The sequence below is a fragment of the Amblyomma americanum genome, chromosome 1 (genome assembly GCF_052857255.1).
Source record: "Amblyomma americanum isolate KBUSLIRL-KWMA chromosome 1, ASM5285725v1, whole genome shotgun sequence".
Lineage (NCBI taxonomy): Eukaryota > Metazoa > Arthropoda > Arachnida > Ixodida > Ixodidae > Amblyomma > Amblyomma americanum.
The window spans coordinates 553,837,218-553,854,034 of NC_135497.1; the positions used below are offsets into that span (position 1 = coordinate 553,837,218).

At 45.8% G+C, this 16,817-nt stretch overlaps 1 protein-coding gene across 2 annotated transcripts in view; it reads left to right on the forward strand.

Moving 5' to 3' along the window:
* The window catches only part of LOC144116335 (parafibromin-like), a 198,262-nt gene that overhangs the window by 71,831 nt on the left and 109,614 nt on the right, over positions 1 to 16,817 (forward strand). For both annotated transcript variants that reach the window (XM_077651082.1, XM_077651081.1), the window contains exons 9-10: positions 137 to 212; positions 4,220 to 4,399. In XM_077651082.1, coding sequence (XP_077507208.1) covers positions 137 to 212; positions 4,220 to 4,399 — 256 coding nt within the window. The remainder of the gene's footprint in view (positions 1 to 136; positions 213 to 4,219; positions 4,400 to 16,817) is intronic.

Consider the following 16,817-nt stretch of genomic DNA (forward strand, 5'->3'; position numbering starts at 1 on the left):
TGAATTTTTGGGCTACAGTGAAGAGTGTTGGCCAGAATGGACAACATACTCTGCTGGTGTTTTGTAAGGGCCAGCTGGCTGAGTGTGCACATTCTTTCGAGGCCGCAAATGTGATGTGTGTTCTTTGTTCTTGCAGGCCACACCAGTGCGTGCAGTGCCCCAGCCAGCCGTCTACAACAGATACGATCAGGAGCGTTTTAGGGGCAAAGAAGGTGATGGACTGGGAGAAATGCTGTGCAGAGAGTAGCAAATTGTTTTGCATGCTAATGTAATTTTTTTACAAAACTTTCTTTTCATCTTGGTACTGGGCGTTCCAGTTGGAAAGGTGCCCAAGAAGAGATTTATTCCTTTTATTCCTTTTGCAAAGACCCATATCTCTGCTGTGGGCATTCGCAAACAGTCGCATACCTGCCAGCGATCCCAATTTGTCCAGGAGACTCCTGAATTTCGGCCGAACCTCCCGATTGCATAGACATGACCTTGTTTCTCCCAAAATTGGCTCCGGCAGTGTTCGGAATTTGCACCGAAAATAACTCGGGGGGTGATACGTGCAGGCGAACCACTAACGTTAGGACGTGCTGGTTAGTGGCTGAAGCCAGAGTGACTGCAGCTACTGCAGCTGCTGGCAAAAGGTCCATTTGATTCTCTCTGCTTGATGTGAACTAGTTCTTGGCATTGCAAAAGGTGTGCCGCACTCATGCAGCACCAGTTCAGCAGCGCAGGCACAACGTGCAAAAGAAATGAACGCCAAAGTGCATAAGTGGTGTAAACCATCTGCCTCTGTTGCGCTGTCGTGGTTTTTATAATGTTAGTCGTTCACTGTACACTTTTTTCTTTGCTGCTGTGTAGAAAAAGAAAAAAAAGATTAACTGCGGCTTACTGCTAGTGGCCACAGAGGCGAAGAGGAATTTTAATTTCAAGTACCTTTTCTGCCTTTCATGTGGCAGTTTGACATTCTTGTTGGTTTGTTTCTATTGTTGCCACTTTCCCCACATATAGGAGGCCATCCACAGATGAGTGCAGAGAAGACATGCTTTATCGTTGTCTGCTAACTTGGGACCCAGTGCAGCATGTATTTGATCGCTGACTGTTTCGATGTGTGTGTCGTCTGTGTATGCTTGCATTCAGTGAGTCCGTTGCCTGCTGTGATGATGCAGTCTGCTGCTGCACGGAATCGGCTCTGGCGGTCGAGGAAGCGCAAAGTTTCACTCAACTAAGTCTGTGCGACATTTGCACTTGCTTGAAAAGAATGGCATTGTGCACAGGGTGCAAGGCTGCACTCCTGAAGCTAGTGGCGAAGTGCAAGCGCGCCACTGCCAACTTTCCTGCAGGACTATTGCATGCATCTGGCCAAATGTTCAAAAGAAGCCAAGTTCGAAAATTCGGTTTTTGAACTGAACAATGTGTATCTGGAGCTGATCTCGTGTCGTGGGAGCCACCATGTTGACCTCGCACGGTGCGCTTCTGGGCTGTTCACCGTTTTCCTAGCGATCATTGAATGTGTTGCAAGAAAGTGAAGGGCAGGCAGCGAGGGTTTGATTCTGAGTGCGTGTGATCACCACCCCAACCCCCCGTCTGTGTTCTCACATTAGCTAAAAGGAACGATGCAGTGAATGGCTGGCGATACCGTGTGCACTGCTAAAGATGAGAATGGTTAAACCACTGAGGTTACGTGCAAGCACACTACAAGCCGGGCACCTGTTTTTGTGCACCGTGAATTTTAGGAATGATGAAATGTGTTATTCTGTCGGGCAAGTTAGAGCAAGGACAGCAGTGCTCACGGGCTGCCTGCGTTCCTTGCATCGTCTAGGAAGGTATGGAAGAACGTTTGGAAATTGCCCACTGTGAGTTGTTGTAGCAACCTGCGATACTTTCAGACGAATTATCTGTAGACGCGTTGTGTTGTTGCGACTTCGCATGACACGTAGCTCTGGAGAAAGAAAAAGGGCACCAGAGACTGCTGAGGTGTAACTTCAACTAAATCTTCTGTAGGTGATGCAACACCACATTTAAGAATACCTTCATAAAAGGTGCTGTGGAAAATGGTTGAAGTGAGCAGTCTCGAGCGGCAAAGTCACTCTCAAAGCACACAGTGGATGTCGCGCTCCCCTCTGTTTTTTCCTGAATTTTGACTTGGGCAAGTTTGCAGGTATGCGATCATAATTGTCTTCACAATATTTTGACGTTTGACAGCAGCTGGTTACAGAGTAGCATGTTATGACATGTTAACTTTTGAGCAATGAGGAAGTGCCCAACGTTTACATGTATCCAAGTCCAGCCATCTATTGCTGCTTTCAACCTTGCCCTGTCGTCTGCTGTAGTCTCCTGGTCAGTCCATTAGGTGGAACAGCTGTTTTTGGTGAGACAGCTGTCTTAGAATACAGTTGTGCCTTGTTAATGTGGACACTTTGGTTCCCGATCAAAACTGTCCATAAAGCTAATAACGAATTGCAAAGTAAAAAAACATTTAAGGAAAAAAAAACTCGCCATGATTAAGGTCTCCTTCAGTGCATAATGGTGGCCAGCGAAGTTGAAATACATGTAATTTTCTAGGCTAGAAGTTCATTATGCTGGTCGCTATTAAGGGGAGACGCAGGTCTTGAAATGGTAAAAAAATGCGGAAATTTCAATTTTTCGAAAATGGCATATTTGGGTTCAGTAGTCTAAAGTACCTATCTACCAAGTTTCAAGGTCTAATTCGACCTCCAGCTATCAAAGAAATTATATATTTGGTGCCTTTAAAGCACTGCAATGACAATTATGGAGCAAAATGTGGCATAACTTTGTGCCCATAGCTCCTTGTAACCGCATCCCCAGTGGCCGCCATTTTGCTCTTGCTCGAAAGCTGGCGCTCTTTTCTACATCCCGGTATTAATCCCTACTGTGAAGTTCTCTCGATGTTGCATTCTGCTGTTTTCTGAGGCCTCTACAATGGCGTCCGAACAACTGGCATGTGCACTTGCCAACATGACTATCCTTATGAAAGTTTCCGTCATGTTTTTGTAGTGCAATCTCAATTAAACTTACACTGTTGAATTCAGAAAGAAACAATTGAACTATAGAGCTGTGCTATTTTCTTATGGCTCGGTCGAACGTATCAAATTTTGTGAACAATAATGTCACTAATTATATTTCATAATTACGGTGCTTTGACAAAATTGAATATTTTTATATGATGTTGCTCCTCAATAACAATATAAATAGGATAGCTCTGAATGGCAGGCATTTGGCTACAGCTGCATTTCAATCGGAACCAAAAACTATTGAGGGAAAGTGTCTTAATGACCTTTAAAAAATTAGTTAGTTAGGCTTGTTATTTTTTTATAATATGGGAACCGATTGAGATATACTGAAACCAATTATAATTTTGAAAACAGGAGGAAGAAACACATATACACACCTAATTTTATTACATTATCTCGAATAATAAGCATTTTCATTTTTAAGATCCGTGTCTCCTCTTAAGCTTGAAAAAAATGTGATACAACTTGACGTGCCTAGTGGTCTATGATACACTTGACGGCGTCCCAAGGCTAAATAACCTAACTCCTACTACGATTGCTCACATCTCACGAACTGCTGCTGTATATTGGCACTCGGTCGGCTTTCATCGGAGGCAGTTTTCTACACAGCCATTCATGCAATTTATGTGGAAAATGGTTAGGCGCATCGACCCAGCAACTTTTGTATGAAACCAGAAAAGGAAAGGGCCACCACTCACTCAGTCATTTGCACTTTTTCACTGCATTTCTATGGTGGCCTGCTCCCAAAGTATAGAAAAGGAAACATCTGGGCGGCGCAGCACAGGCCTCCGTGCATTTTCCCCTTGTCCGGACAGCAGGCTTCCGTATTAATGAGGCGTAAATACATTGGAAAAGTTTGGTTCCCAGGCAAATTGCTTATAATTTGAGACATCCATACTAACGGAGGTCATATTAACGAGGCTTAGCTGTACAAGTCTGTGAACCAATTTCACCAACTGCTGCGTGCAAGACTGTGGTTTCATTGACTTCGCTAGCATTGCTATAACTTTTTCTGCAAAGCTGTGGCGGCACTTGTAATTCATTCAGCCGAAGCTAGGCACGAAAACGTATTCTTAGCTAGAGAATTGAAAAGCCAAAGTTGCTGTGAACATCGTTTGCCATGTGCGGCACACCGTCGTGGTACTGGCTGAAATTTTTGTGTGCATCTGACTTGCCGTCTGCATGTTGTTTTGCAGAGACGGAGGGCTTCAAGATTGATACAATGGGCACATACCATGGGATGAACCTCAAATCTGTGACTGAGGGCAGCCAGCCCAAGCGGCCAGTGCCCGTGGCCACCCCAGCACCTGTGGCACCTCCTGCAATGGCCCCAGCTGCAACAGCTGCACCCGTGCCACGGCCAGTGCCCAAGAGAGGTGATTTCACCTTTGCCATGTTTGAAAACTACAGTTCCTTCCACATTTTGCCTTGGTTATTCTGGCAATTCCGGCCACTCGCATGCAGTTGGATTAGAGGAAGGACTGCATGCACCTGTTGCTGGGATGTCGTGCACTTTAAGCAAGTAGGGCTTCAATGAACTCGCGTTCAAAGCTTTTTTTTTAGTTTTTACTGAAAAGAAGATACAGTTAAACCTGGATGTAACGAACCTCCATGTAGCAAATTCCTCAATATTACGAAGTTTCTCAATTCCCTAATGCCGCCCCTATTGAAGCTCGTATATTTGAAACCTTCATGTAACGAAGTTGTTGCGCTGGTTGACCTTGATATAACGAACTGGCTATGCCACCTATCTGCTAGTGGTGAGGTACTCGGAATTTGGCAGAATCATGCGAAAGTGCCGTGACAATAAAGCATGAATTGACATGAGAGGAATGCTGATCGCAACGAGCGACTGCAGTTAATACAACACGCCGTGCTCTAGTGTCGCTGGCGCATCTCCGGGACTGTCTTATTTGGAACATCATATCACATGGCATTACAACAGTTCATGCTCAAAAGAAGCGAAAAATAATGGCCGAAAAAGAAACGACACGAGCAGTGTGCAGCCATTGCCGCTGCGTGGTTGCTCGCGTGATTCTGGCGCCGACGATGCTAGGTGAGGAGTCCATTTCCTGGGGCAGCACCGCAGTCGCGCTATCAGCGTGATCGTGAAATGTTTCTTCGCGTTTATGAGTTCAAGTAACGTTGTTTTCTGTAAGCATTTGAAAGGTGATTTCACCTACATTTATTTATATTAATTTCCGTTCTGCAGTCCTCTTTTCTCAAAAACTGCATTTAAAGGGGCCTCGAAACACATTTCCGGTGCATTGTTTTGCCTATTGGTTGCATAGAATGAGTTATAGTGATGCTATTAGCATCGGTCGTACCATGTATACTGCGGTTTTTAATATTTTAATTAGCTCGCAAAAACAAATTTGTGGCGCTGATGGTGTCACCATACTGGGGCGGTTTTTAGCAGCGGATATATCACTTAGTGGGAGCTTGATGATTGGACAAAGTGTAAATATACTGTAAATTGTGTTAATTACTAGAGATATGTTTTGTCAAGTTTGTGTGTTTTATATTACATTAACGAAATCAACTTGTTTGCCCTAGATAAAAGCACTGTAAAGCAAGTAAAACAAAAACACGCCACCAGAGGCACTGGCTGCTTTTTTGCATCGAAGGACTTTGCGCCTCTCTGTAAACATCCTACTACCTAGCACTAAACACTTATGGCTACTCTCTATGCATCTGAGAGCAGCGTTGCGGAATCGATCCGATCGAGCCATTGAACTCTATAAGCGTTCGTATCGGTCCCAAGGAAGGATGCATTCGTTTCACATTTAGCAGGCAGTGCGCATCGTCAGTTTGTGGAGAAACACCAGGCGGTGGCGCCAGATGGCGCCACGTTCCCGTCAACATCGCGCACTCCTTGCTCGCCATGACCAACCAGCGTGCTAGGAGCGCCGGGCGATGGTTGGCGGTAAGCAGTAGCGGCACGCGCTATGCTAAATGGGTCTGATATCTTGCGCAGGCTGTCACACCGTCGCAGTATCTCATGCTCGAGTTCGGATCCATAAGTAAGGGAACGCCACTGATCAGTGTTCCCTTCTGCGCCGTCGACGTGACGATGAAGCATCGCTGGGTCATCTGGGCGTTCACATGGTTGTTGTAACCATGCGAACGGCGCTGCCAGCCTTGGCATGAACGAGTTACAGAGAACAGGCAACCATGGAGTGCAAACTTCCGCCACGTGCTAAGATAGGCTGTTTTGATTGGTCGCACTAAGTGTCGTCATTGGGAGAGTGAAATGGGAATGGGAAGCTGCGCGAAAATCGAGTTGAGGGCAGCATTTTGTTTGCTTGTATTTTGAAATTTCTTCATTGAATAACTCCCGTTCCTAGGCATCGATTCTCGTAATTCTTTTTGAGCCAGCATCTGTGTGACATAAAGAGTCCATCTGAAGTGTAACCGGCATCCGTTCAAGCCGTGTTTCGCAGCCCCTTTTATCGAAAACCTGGATGTAACGAAAAATCTCGTTTTTCTCAATTTCATTTTAACCAGGTTTAACTGTTATTGTGCTTTGGACTTTTATTAACAGATGGCTTCCAATTTTCTTGAAACAGGTTATTGGTATTCAGGGTGACAACTTAAGTATTTTCTTGGCTAAGAGGAAAGTACAGTAGACTCTCATTAATATGAAGCTCACGGGGACTGCAAAAAAATTTGAATTAAACGAACTTCCAATTAATCACAAAACACTAAAACAGCATCTTTATTAGTCGCGAAGTAAAATTTGTTGAGAAAAATACTCTTGGTCTGCCTTTTCTTGCCAGGTCACGCTGTTGTTGAAAGCAAGTTCTGCAAGCTGTACTGTGCCCTAACGCTTCTTTCATGTTACCTTCAACGGCAAATGAGCACTCCGCGAGCGCTTATTCACTTCTACACTTTCACACTTCACTTCTGCTTAACCGAGAATTACAATTATCGGGAGTCGACTGTAGTCTCATTTTATTGCACGCAACCTGAACATTGAGCGTGAGTTTTCATCAGGTGCCAGTGTCTTTGAAGGACCAATTACATAGTGGGCAGGTCACAGCCCCCTAATGGCATGGAATATCATTTGCATGCCTAATTGCCATTTGGAAGGGGATCGCACTTTCTTTGTACCCGGTGATGTAGGGAATGCATTGGTGGACGAAGTCTCACTTTCAGTGGCCGGTGCATTCTCTGTCCAAGGTGTTGTTCTGGCACAAACCAGCCCATAGGGTCTTGAGCATAAAAACAACTTAATGCTGTTGTGTGCTGGCTTTGCTGGCCTCATCAGTGCCCTGGCCTGACACAGCTGAGTGCCGGCTGCCAGCAAGCATTCTTCAAAGCAGATCTTTTAGTGCATTTTGTGCAGAAAGGGTGAATTTGTAGGATCTTGTCCTTGTGTAGTTTGTTAGAGCGAAACGCTCTACTCTCTGCATGCAGAACTCAAGGTCACTGCTTGACGATGACCTTCAACCAGGGGGAGGGGCGGAGGTTTGGCTGTGACAGCAGATCACATACCTCGCTGTCCTCGAGTGTCTGTGTCTACCTCGCTGTCCTCGAGTGTCTGTGGGGTTTGATGCTTTCATGCTTTGGCGTTTCTTAATCAGGTTTTTCATCACCTGAGATAGCTTGCCGGTATCCTGCCAAACCATCCTGCGGCCTACTTCTACTGCACACTGCGTAAGGATTATCGTTAATTTTTTGTACATTTAGATTGTCTTCCTCAGCGGTATCCTGAATTCCTTTACATCCCTCTTGTCGCTAACTCGTTAATCGGCTTCCGCTTCACTAATTTCTTTCGTCCGTCTTCAAGCCTAAGCTAATTTGAGACCTCGCCATCCCGTGGTCGCTACAATGTACCTTTCCGAGGACCTCCACATCTTGCACGATGCCAGGGTGAGCGCCTAGTATGAAGTCTGTTTCATTCTTAGTCTTACCATTGGGGCTTTTCCATGTCCACTTACTGTTTTCTCATTTGTGGAAGCCTGGATCGTGGCCTTCCAAAGGAAACCAAAATGGTATGGGCAGAGTGCGTATTTCTTGATCTACGGGTGACCAAAGTTCGATGTGATTTGACCCCAATACAGTAAACTCTCAGTTGTACGAACGTCGGTCTATCTAATATTTCAGAGTAACGAACTTTTTAAAAATCCCCGGCAGTTTTTTTATAGATTCTATGCAAAAAGGTTTCACTGAAACGAATTTCGGAACAGTCAATATTTCAGTTTAACGAACTCGCTCAGAGTACCCAGGCTTATTTTTCCGATTAGTTCAAGGAAGTTTTGCGCCCTGCACTGCAGGAGCAACCGATGCCCTCTCTCATCAAACCGCCGCTCCAGCTGCAGTGTAACGTCACTGGCGCTACAGCGCCCCTGGGGCAAAGCGGCGTCGCGGAAGACGAACGGCGATGAGGCATGGCCTCCGAGATCACCTGCGCGAAACGAGCGTGCATGTGATCTCAAAGGCCATCAACAAAGTAACATCGCTGGCGCTTACAGCGCCGCCAGAGCAAAGCGGCGATCTGCCACACCATAAACCACTTGATGTGTGTTTTTTTTTCCGACCGGCTAGTCCTGGCATGGTCGTCGTCTCTTTCCAGTCTCGTCGGTTCCGCGTGTGCACACAAACAACCCACGTGGTACGTTTTTCATTGGCTCCGTTCAGCCTTCCAGTTTTAAGTAACAACGGCAATTCGCGTGCCCACTTTCGAGATGAGTGCGATGAAACGGAAGCGGTTGTCTCTCTCGGACAAGCTGGAAATCCTTCAGCGCCTGGACAACGGTCAAAGGCAAGTGGATGTTGCGAAGGACTATGGAATTGCATCGTCGACGTTGTCAACGATTGTGAAACAAAAATCGAAGCTTGAAGGAGAAACTTCGATGAATCCCGCCAGGAAACGACTCTGCACGGGGTACTTCAAAGAAGTGGATGATGCTGTTGTGGTATGGCTTCGTGACCTACGATCCCAAAACATTCCAGTGTCCGGTCCGATGATACAGGGCAAAGCGAAGGAATTTGCTCTTCTTCTGGATGTTTGCGGCTTCGAAGCAAGCAGTGGTTGGCTTACACGATTTCGGCATAGTGATGGGATTGTGTGGAAAACGATTTGCGGCGAAAGCAAGGATGCTGACCAAGAGGCAGCGAGAACCTGGAGGGATGAAAAACTTCGCGATGTCATTATCGGATATTCACCTGACGACGTTTACAACGCGAATGAGACTGGTATGTTTTATCGGACTCTGGAATTCCAAACAAGGCAATGGCTTTCAAGGATGACAGTTGCAAAGGCGGGAAGCAGTCAAAGGTTAGAGTTACTGTGCTCTTGTGCTGCAACGCCAGTGGCACCCAGAAGCTCAAGCCGCTAGTGATAGGGAAATACGCGAAACCACGATGTTTTAAAGGTCTCCCTTCACTGCCATGTACCTATAAAAGCAACCAGAAGACATGGATGACCAGGAATATATTCAGCGAATGGCTCCTGACCCTGAACGAAGAAATGAGGAAGGCAAAGAGAAACATTCTTCTGATAGTGGACAGTTGCTCAGCCCACCTTGTTGATGTCCATTTCAGCAACGTGCGTGTCGAATACCTTCCGCCTAACTGCACGGCTGTGCTTCAACCACTCGACCTGGGTATCATTCAAAACTTGAAGGTGGAGTACCGACGGCGGCTGGTTCAGCAGATTTTGATCAATCTGAGGGTTGGCAGCAATGCCCCCATCAACGTCAGGCAGGCGGCCGAGATGGCGGCAGGTTCCTGGTGGTCAGTAACTTCGGCTACCATTAGAAACTGCTGGCAGAAATCTGGCCTTTCCCCCCTGAGCAATGAATGCGAGCCTGAGGAACAGCGTGACGAGATGATAGACTCCGCGATAAGGACGGTTCTGTCATCAGCTGGAGGTCGAAAGCAATAGTACTTTGTTTGGAGACTATGCACAGTGTGACAGTGCACTGATTACCAGTGCCGGACAGACGGATCTGGAGATTGTTTCCAGTGTTCGTCCTGAAGAAGAAGAGTGCGACGAAGAAGAGGCAACTGCAGAGCCAGTTTCAAGCCTTATAACTCTTGCTGAGGTTGTAGGGTACATTGGAAAGTTGAGAGACTTTGTGTCTCAACAGCAAGCTGTGCCAGAAGTAGTGTACAAAAACATTGACTCTTTGGACAGTTTTGTTACTTCCTGTGCTTTAAATGTACAAGTGCAGAAGAAGATTACAGATTTTTTCAAAGTGAGAAAGGCTGCATTATAACTGTTATGCACCTTGTACTTGTTGATATGTATAAATTCCATTTCACACATTTTTAACACTATCGATGCCATGTCTTATGCTCCATGAATTGCACTTCAAACTTTTGACTCTGTATGCCATTCCTTATGGTGGTCTAGTAAATATTCAGTTTAGTGAACTTTCAGTTAAGGGTGGAGGCTACCCTTGAGCATCAACTTTTTTATTTCTTGAGATATCTGGATGAATATTTCAGGGTAAGCTTGTAGCACAAGCATTTGAAGAACTACCAAGTTTCATGGAACTCTGCCCGCTGGTTCTCAAGTTACAGGATTTGGTTTTGGTTTGGTTTGTAGGGGTTTAACGTCCCAAAGCAACTCAGGCTATGAGAGACGCCGTAGTGAAGGGCTCCGGAAATTTCGACCACCTGGGGTTCTTTAACGTGCACTGACATCGCACAGCACACGGGCCTCTAGAATTTCTCCTCCATCGAAATTCGACCACCGCGGCCGGGATCGAACCCGCGTCTTTCGGGCCGGCAGCCGAGCGCCATAACCACTCAGCCACCGCGGCGGCTCAAGTTACAGGAGTATATCAAGGTGGTTTACATGGGTTCCTTGGGATATGCCTGGAGAATTTGCAAAATGTGCTGGCACTGTGAAATTCAGCATAGTCATTCCTGGATAGGTACCCCAGGGCAAGACAAGGCCCTTTTTCTAAATTTTCTTGCTGAAAATTTTTAGCACAGCCCTGAATTTAGTGTTACTAATTAGACCTGCATTAACAAAAATTTAATTGTTTATTACAAATTCCAGAGACAATATCTTAAAAAAGCAGGCTTGTCTTGCTCTGAGAAATTTATTCAGGTATGGTATAAAAGAAACCCCATGAAATTCTGATAAGTGGTTCCTAAGATATGGCTTTCCCTAGCAGCCACACCAGGCAAAAAATTGAGAGAGCACAAACTTTTTTTTTCTTAAGATATCTTGATGAAATTTTCAGGGTAGGCTCATAGCATGAACATCTGAAGAACTGCCAAGTTTCATATAGTTGTGCCCACTGGTTCTCAAATTACAGGAGAATATCAAGGTGGTTTACATGGGTTCTTTGGGACAGGCCAGGAGAATTTGCAGAATGTGTTGGCACTGTGAAATTAATTATGATAATTCCTGGATAGGCACCTCAGGCAACTAGGCCCTTCTACATTTCTTTGGTAAAAATTTTTAGCACAGTGCTGAATTTATTTACTATTTAGGCATGCACTAATTGAACCAAATTTTATTTATCAACAATTCCAAACACAATATCTCCAATAAATGGGCTTTTCTTGCCCTCAAAAATTTATTTATGTAGAGGATAAAAAGAAAACCACATGAAAATCCGATGAGTGGTTTCTGAGATATGCTGGGATGAGCAGCCATAGAAGAAAAAAATAATTCTAAGAAAATGGCCCTCGAAAGTTGAGACATTTCCGGGTCTAAAACGATCCTGCTGAATAGTTGGAGCTGTCTCTGTGCTGTTTCTTTTTTTTTTTTTGCCGCCTCTGAGTTGTCACTTCATTCTGTTTCTCAGCCTTGCCCATGCGCAGGGCATCTTTCTCAGCCGCTCACTGGATGGCTAGGTGGCCAGGTGTGAGCCCCACCGACACAGAGACTTCTTTTGTGGCCCTTCAGCATCCAGTGTTATACCTTAGCACTGCTTCATGCAGTGCTGTCTCCACAGCAATTAAAGATGCGTGTCACTCCTTGGGTATCAGGGACCACAGGACTGAGTGAAAAGACTCTGATGCGTTTTGGGTCTTCGCTCCCAGGCAGCGTCGGAGCAGAGAATCCTGCGAGAGGCGCTCATATATAGGCAGCATAGCTTCAGCAACGTAGCCTGGAAGATTGTACGCATGTTTCGGCTGGGCTGCTCCTTTTGCCGCAGCAGCCTTATGCCGGCACCATTAGTCGGCACCTTCAAGTTCATGATGAGGCGCTGCTTCAGTTGAAGTGACGTTGAAGTGAGTTGAAGTGGTATGATGCCGTCACTGCACGCTGCATGGCAGCCACATCATTAGAATTGTTCCTGAGTGCCCAGCCATAGTAGCCTGTTAATTTATCAATGACGGCCTTTGTAAGCCTGCCCTTGCCTCCTGGTGGCTTTCACTTTTCTGGACAAGATTGCGCACTGCAGTCCCCATTCTTTTTCGGATGTGGTTCAGGCACTCTTCTTTTACGATGGGAACAAGGCCATGCTTTGGCCCGAATAGGGCCTGCAGTATTTGTAAATAAATAATAAATAAATAAATAAATGTTGTCTTGTACAAGGGCAGGGAAAGTGGCACTGTCACCGTCAGACACTAGTGTTTCATAATGGAGGTTGTGTTTTCTGACAGAACGTGCAAAGAGAATCAGGGCTGCCTCCACCTCCATCCTCCCGGAGTTTGCATCAGTGCCAGCTTAAGGAGTCCGAGTCCTCAAGTTTCGGACCTATCTGACTACCAAGGCACTGGTTTGATAGAACTACAGCATCCAAGATGAGGCCCGTGTGGTATTCAATGATCGCCCCAACTCCAATGTGGGACGTGTGACCACGCTTGTGCCAGGTCCCATAATAAATGACAGTAATGTCCCTGGAAAAGCCTGGGTCCATCTGCTTGTAGGCTTCTTTTACCGCAGTTGCAGATCCGGCGTAGAACTTTTCCATGCACTTAGCCTCTGGGTCCCTGAAGGTCTTCTAGTGCTTTTGAAATGTCCGATGGTGAAGACCTCTGTGCGACACGTTCATTGCTGCCCAGAAGTCATTGAGAGCTGTCTGGCCCTTCCCTATTTGCTTCATCGCCATAATTGCTCGAATATTGACTTCAAAAGCCTGTCCTTCGTTCTGGCGCGCAGAATTCCACGCACTCGCAACAATCCCACAACGTGGGCACATCAACTCAAGTTTTGTTGCCAGTCCAAGTTTAGTGCCTTCTTGAATTTTCAACCCACTTGCAAGGCAATGCTGGCACAAGGTGCTGGAGAGCAGGTCACCCAGCACATCCATTTGCACAAGGCAAAATTTCCCGCCTTCAGTTGTAGCGCTGGCGGGTCCAGGATCGGGCGTCTTGGCTTGAAACTTTCTGTGTGTGGCTAGCATGGCGCCAAGTTGATCCTGAACGGCAGCACGTTGTGCCTCCACCGCCTCTATCTCCTCGGGTGTCAAGAAATGTGTTGTCAAGCGAACGGTGGACGACGCGTTCTCGCTCTTAGGAGGAGATGCGGGACCGGAGCTGAAGGCCGCTGATGTCGATTGGCTCGGGTCACCAGGCGCACTTGAAACCACGCATTCTTGTGCCGATGAAGCAGAAGGTTGTACGTTGCTGGATGCGGCGACGCATTCGTCTTGTACCGTTGTAGCAGGTCCTAGGACACTGGTAGCATCAGTGCAGTCGTTGCCAGCGCGCTTCGCCATGCGGATGGACCTCATAGAATGCTTCCGTGCACCGAACGCGTGTCGCGTCTTGAATTTCGTTGTAGGCATTGTGACTGACCACGCAACTATCAACAGGCTGCACGAAACTGATAGAAGGGCACGGCGGCAGACTGTAAAGACTGCGATAGCAAAAATGGCGAAAGGCGAACACACCGCACAAAGGAGAGCAAGAAGCTGCAGCAGGCGACATGCCGGGGGGAGCCAGCGGAGACCATTGCGTCAGCGCGCGCAGCAGCCAATAGCAGCTGCCTGTTTCCCCGCATTCTCGAGGAGCACCCGCTTGGTCCAATCATAGCCTCGGATTTCAGACGCGGGAAACTCAAAAGCTGCCGCGAGGCCCCCAATGAAAAGCTAGCCACGCCTCGAGCACGCTGCCGCCACCGCTGGCAGCAAAGAAAAGTGCAAGAATTCACGAACAAAACAAGACCAAAATGACGGTGCTCGGTTCAGCGGGAAAGGAATGGCATGCGCGCGTAGTTGGGGCATTTTCGGCGCTTGCTCGCGTCTTGTGGCTCGCCGTGGCATGTTTTATATTTAATTTTCAATATTTTCACGAGGAATTAGACATTGATAATTATAGAAAAGGTAGTTTTTAACACATACAGCCGGAATATATTCTTTTCCGAAAATCGACTTTCTTGTGATTTTTCAGTTTTTAAAGGTCGTGTCCCCCCTTAAGTGAACTATTTCCTTCAGTCCCTTGGAAGTTCACTCAAGTGAGAGTTCACTGTATAAAGGGCCGTGCTCGTGGATTCATGTCTTTGCAATGCTATAACGCATGAATTTGGCAGTGTTCTTTTAACAAAAATTGGTAGATAGCTGTGGAAAGACTTCAGGATTGCGAAAACATGAAGATTAAAAAAATCCTGTTTTTTTACCTATTTTCGACCATTGAGAGTTGTGGTGTTCCAAAACAAATCTGGCCACATGGATTTCTTTAAGCTTCACTTGCTTTGCAGCAGGTTTCTTGAAAACTTTAGCATTGAAATGAAGCCATGGAGGCATTGAAATGATCACTTCCTTACGCAGCACGCAGAACATTTTTTTAGAGCTAATGTTCATGCGAACCAATCTCAGAGCACTTGGCTTCTTATGAATGAACGTGAACCTGTTTCTGATGCTCGTTGTTTGTTACTGCAGTATTTATCGATTGTCTCTGCCTTTGCTCTGGGTTTTTTAAGGTTCAAGCTTCATGCACTTGGAAAAGCCGAACTCTTACCAGCACTATGTTTAACAGACTATTGAACTTGAGCATTCTTGTTTATAGGTAGGAGAAAAATCACAAAAAATAAAAGGCTGAAATTTTGATTGGGCAAAACATATCTTGCTAATGTCTGTTATTTAGATGTTTTTTTTTTTTAGTTAATGGTAGTAACGCTGTTTCCTCAAACCACTAGTCTGGAAGACCCCCGCGATGCAGATGTGCTTTGAAGGGGTCATGACACCATTTTTCAGAGTCAGGCTGTTTATTGCATTTTGTTCGCTGTGCATCTGGGAACAACTGGGCAAATTAAGAGCTTATTTGGTGCCACGAGTAATTTGTAACTGAATTTGTAAAAGTTCTGCCACATGGTTCATGTCCAATTTTTCTTTCAGTAAGGTATCAAACTTAGAAGAAAAATTGGACATGAACCAGGTGGCAAAGGTGTTCCGTTATGTTGATGATTTTTTAGTACTTTTGAAAGTTTTACCCAATGACAATCTGCAGGATGTGGCGGCTAGTGTTTTAGATTGCCTTATTTCGTGCCCTAGCTCATTGACTTTTACCCACAAATTACCAGACGACAGTTGTATTAGATTTTTAGACCTCGTTTTAACTTTAAATTGCAATAGACACCTTTGCTGGACCTACGCCCCACGAACCAAGAAAGTCTTACTTCCTTACAGCTCCTGCCACTCCAAACTTACCAAAAGGGCTATTGCAACCTTATGCCTCAGTAACGCGCTACAGAAAAGCTGCTTCCATACTGAACAAGAAAGCTTTCTGCAGCAAGAGCAAAGACTAACAGAAGTAGGCTTTCCTAAGCATGTTACCAAAGGTGTGTCTGAAAAGCTTCTAAAAAAAATGAAAGCCAAACCTAAGGTGATGGAAGAAAGGAAGGACAAAAGAAAGTGTGAAGTTATGCCCTACTTGCACGCACTTTCACACAACATAAAGAAGGTCGCGAGTAGGAACGGTGTCGATGTAGTCTTTTCAGCCACGCGAAAACTGGCCAGTATGTGCACAAGAATTGACGATAGGAAGAGTAAAATTTCACAGTGCACAATCAATCATGAATTCAAATACGTCACCTGTGCCACCCAGATAGTGTACTGCATACGTTTATCCTGCAGGAATATGTACATTGGGCAGACTGGCCGCTGTCTTAACACCCTGCTCAGAGACCACGAAAGGTCGCTTTCCACAGATGACAGGGCGAATTTGCCTAAACATTGCAGGAAGCATAAATGCACTCCGCTCTTCAAGAAGGCTTCAATTTTTGGCCGTGGTAAAACTAAGAGTCAACGCGAAATTCTAGAGGCATACCATATCGTTAAAGAAGCAGATTGATGTGTAAGTGACACGACGGTTAGTCTATTGGATAAAGAAGTAAGATTTTTGAACTCCTTAACCTAACATGTCGCACAGTGGTTGAGCTCCTGATGTTTGTCTCTGATGCTGCAATCTACCTTTTCTTGTCAATATGTCATGTGTGCGCAAGCGTGGCGTGGTACTGAAGGGTATAAATGTGATCGTTTCTGAAATAAATGCAGTCGATAGTCCAGCGTCGTCCTGTGTTCCTGTTCTGTGTCTCCGTCTTTTGCGCTGGTTTTCTTTCTTCAGTGTCGTTTTGTGCTGCCAATATGCTTCGCTGCTTTCCTTGTCAGCTTTTAAACTGTAGCACAGAATGACATTGAATGTGTGTGGAGTTGTGGCAGACACTGAGGGAATATTTGGGAAGTTTGTCATGGAAAACAGATGCCCCCAGTTGCAGACGGGGGAAACAGCAGGCTTCCTCCTGCAGCTGTTGGGATCTCTAGAATGTGCTGCCACTAGGCTGCTCTTTACTGTCAGTACAGGTGCACCATCCGTCCATTAGCATGACTTATGTTTAAAACTGGCAGCACGTGTCCATGTGTTTTTAAGAAGTTGTGC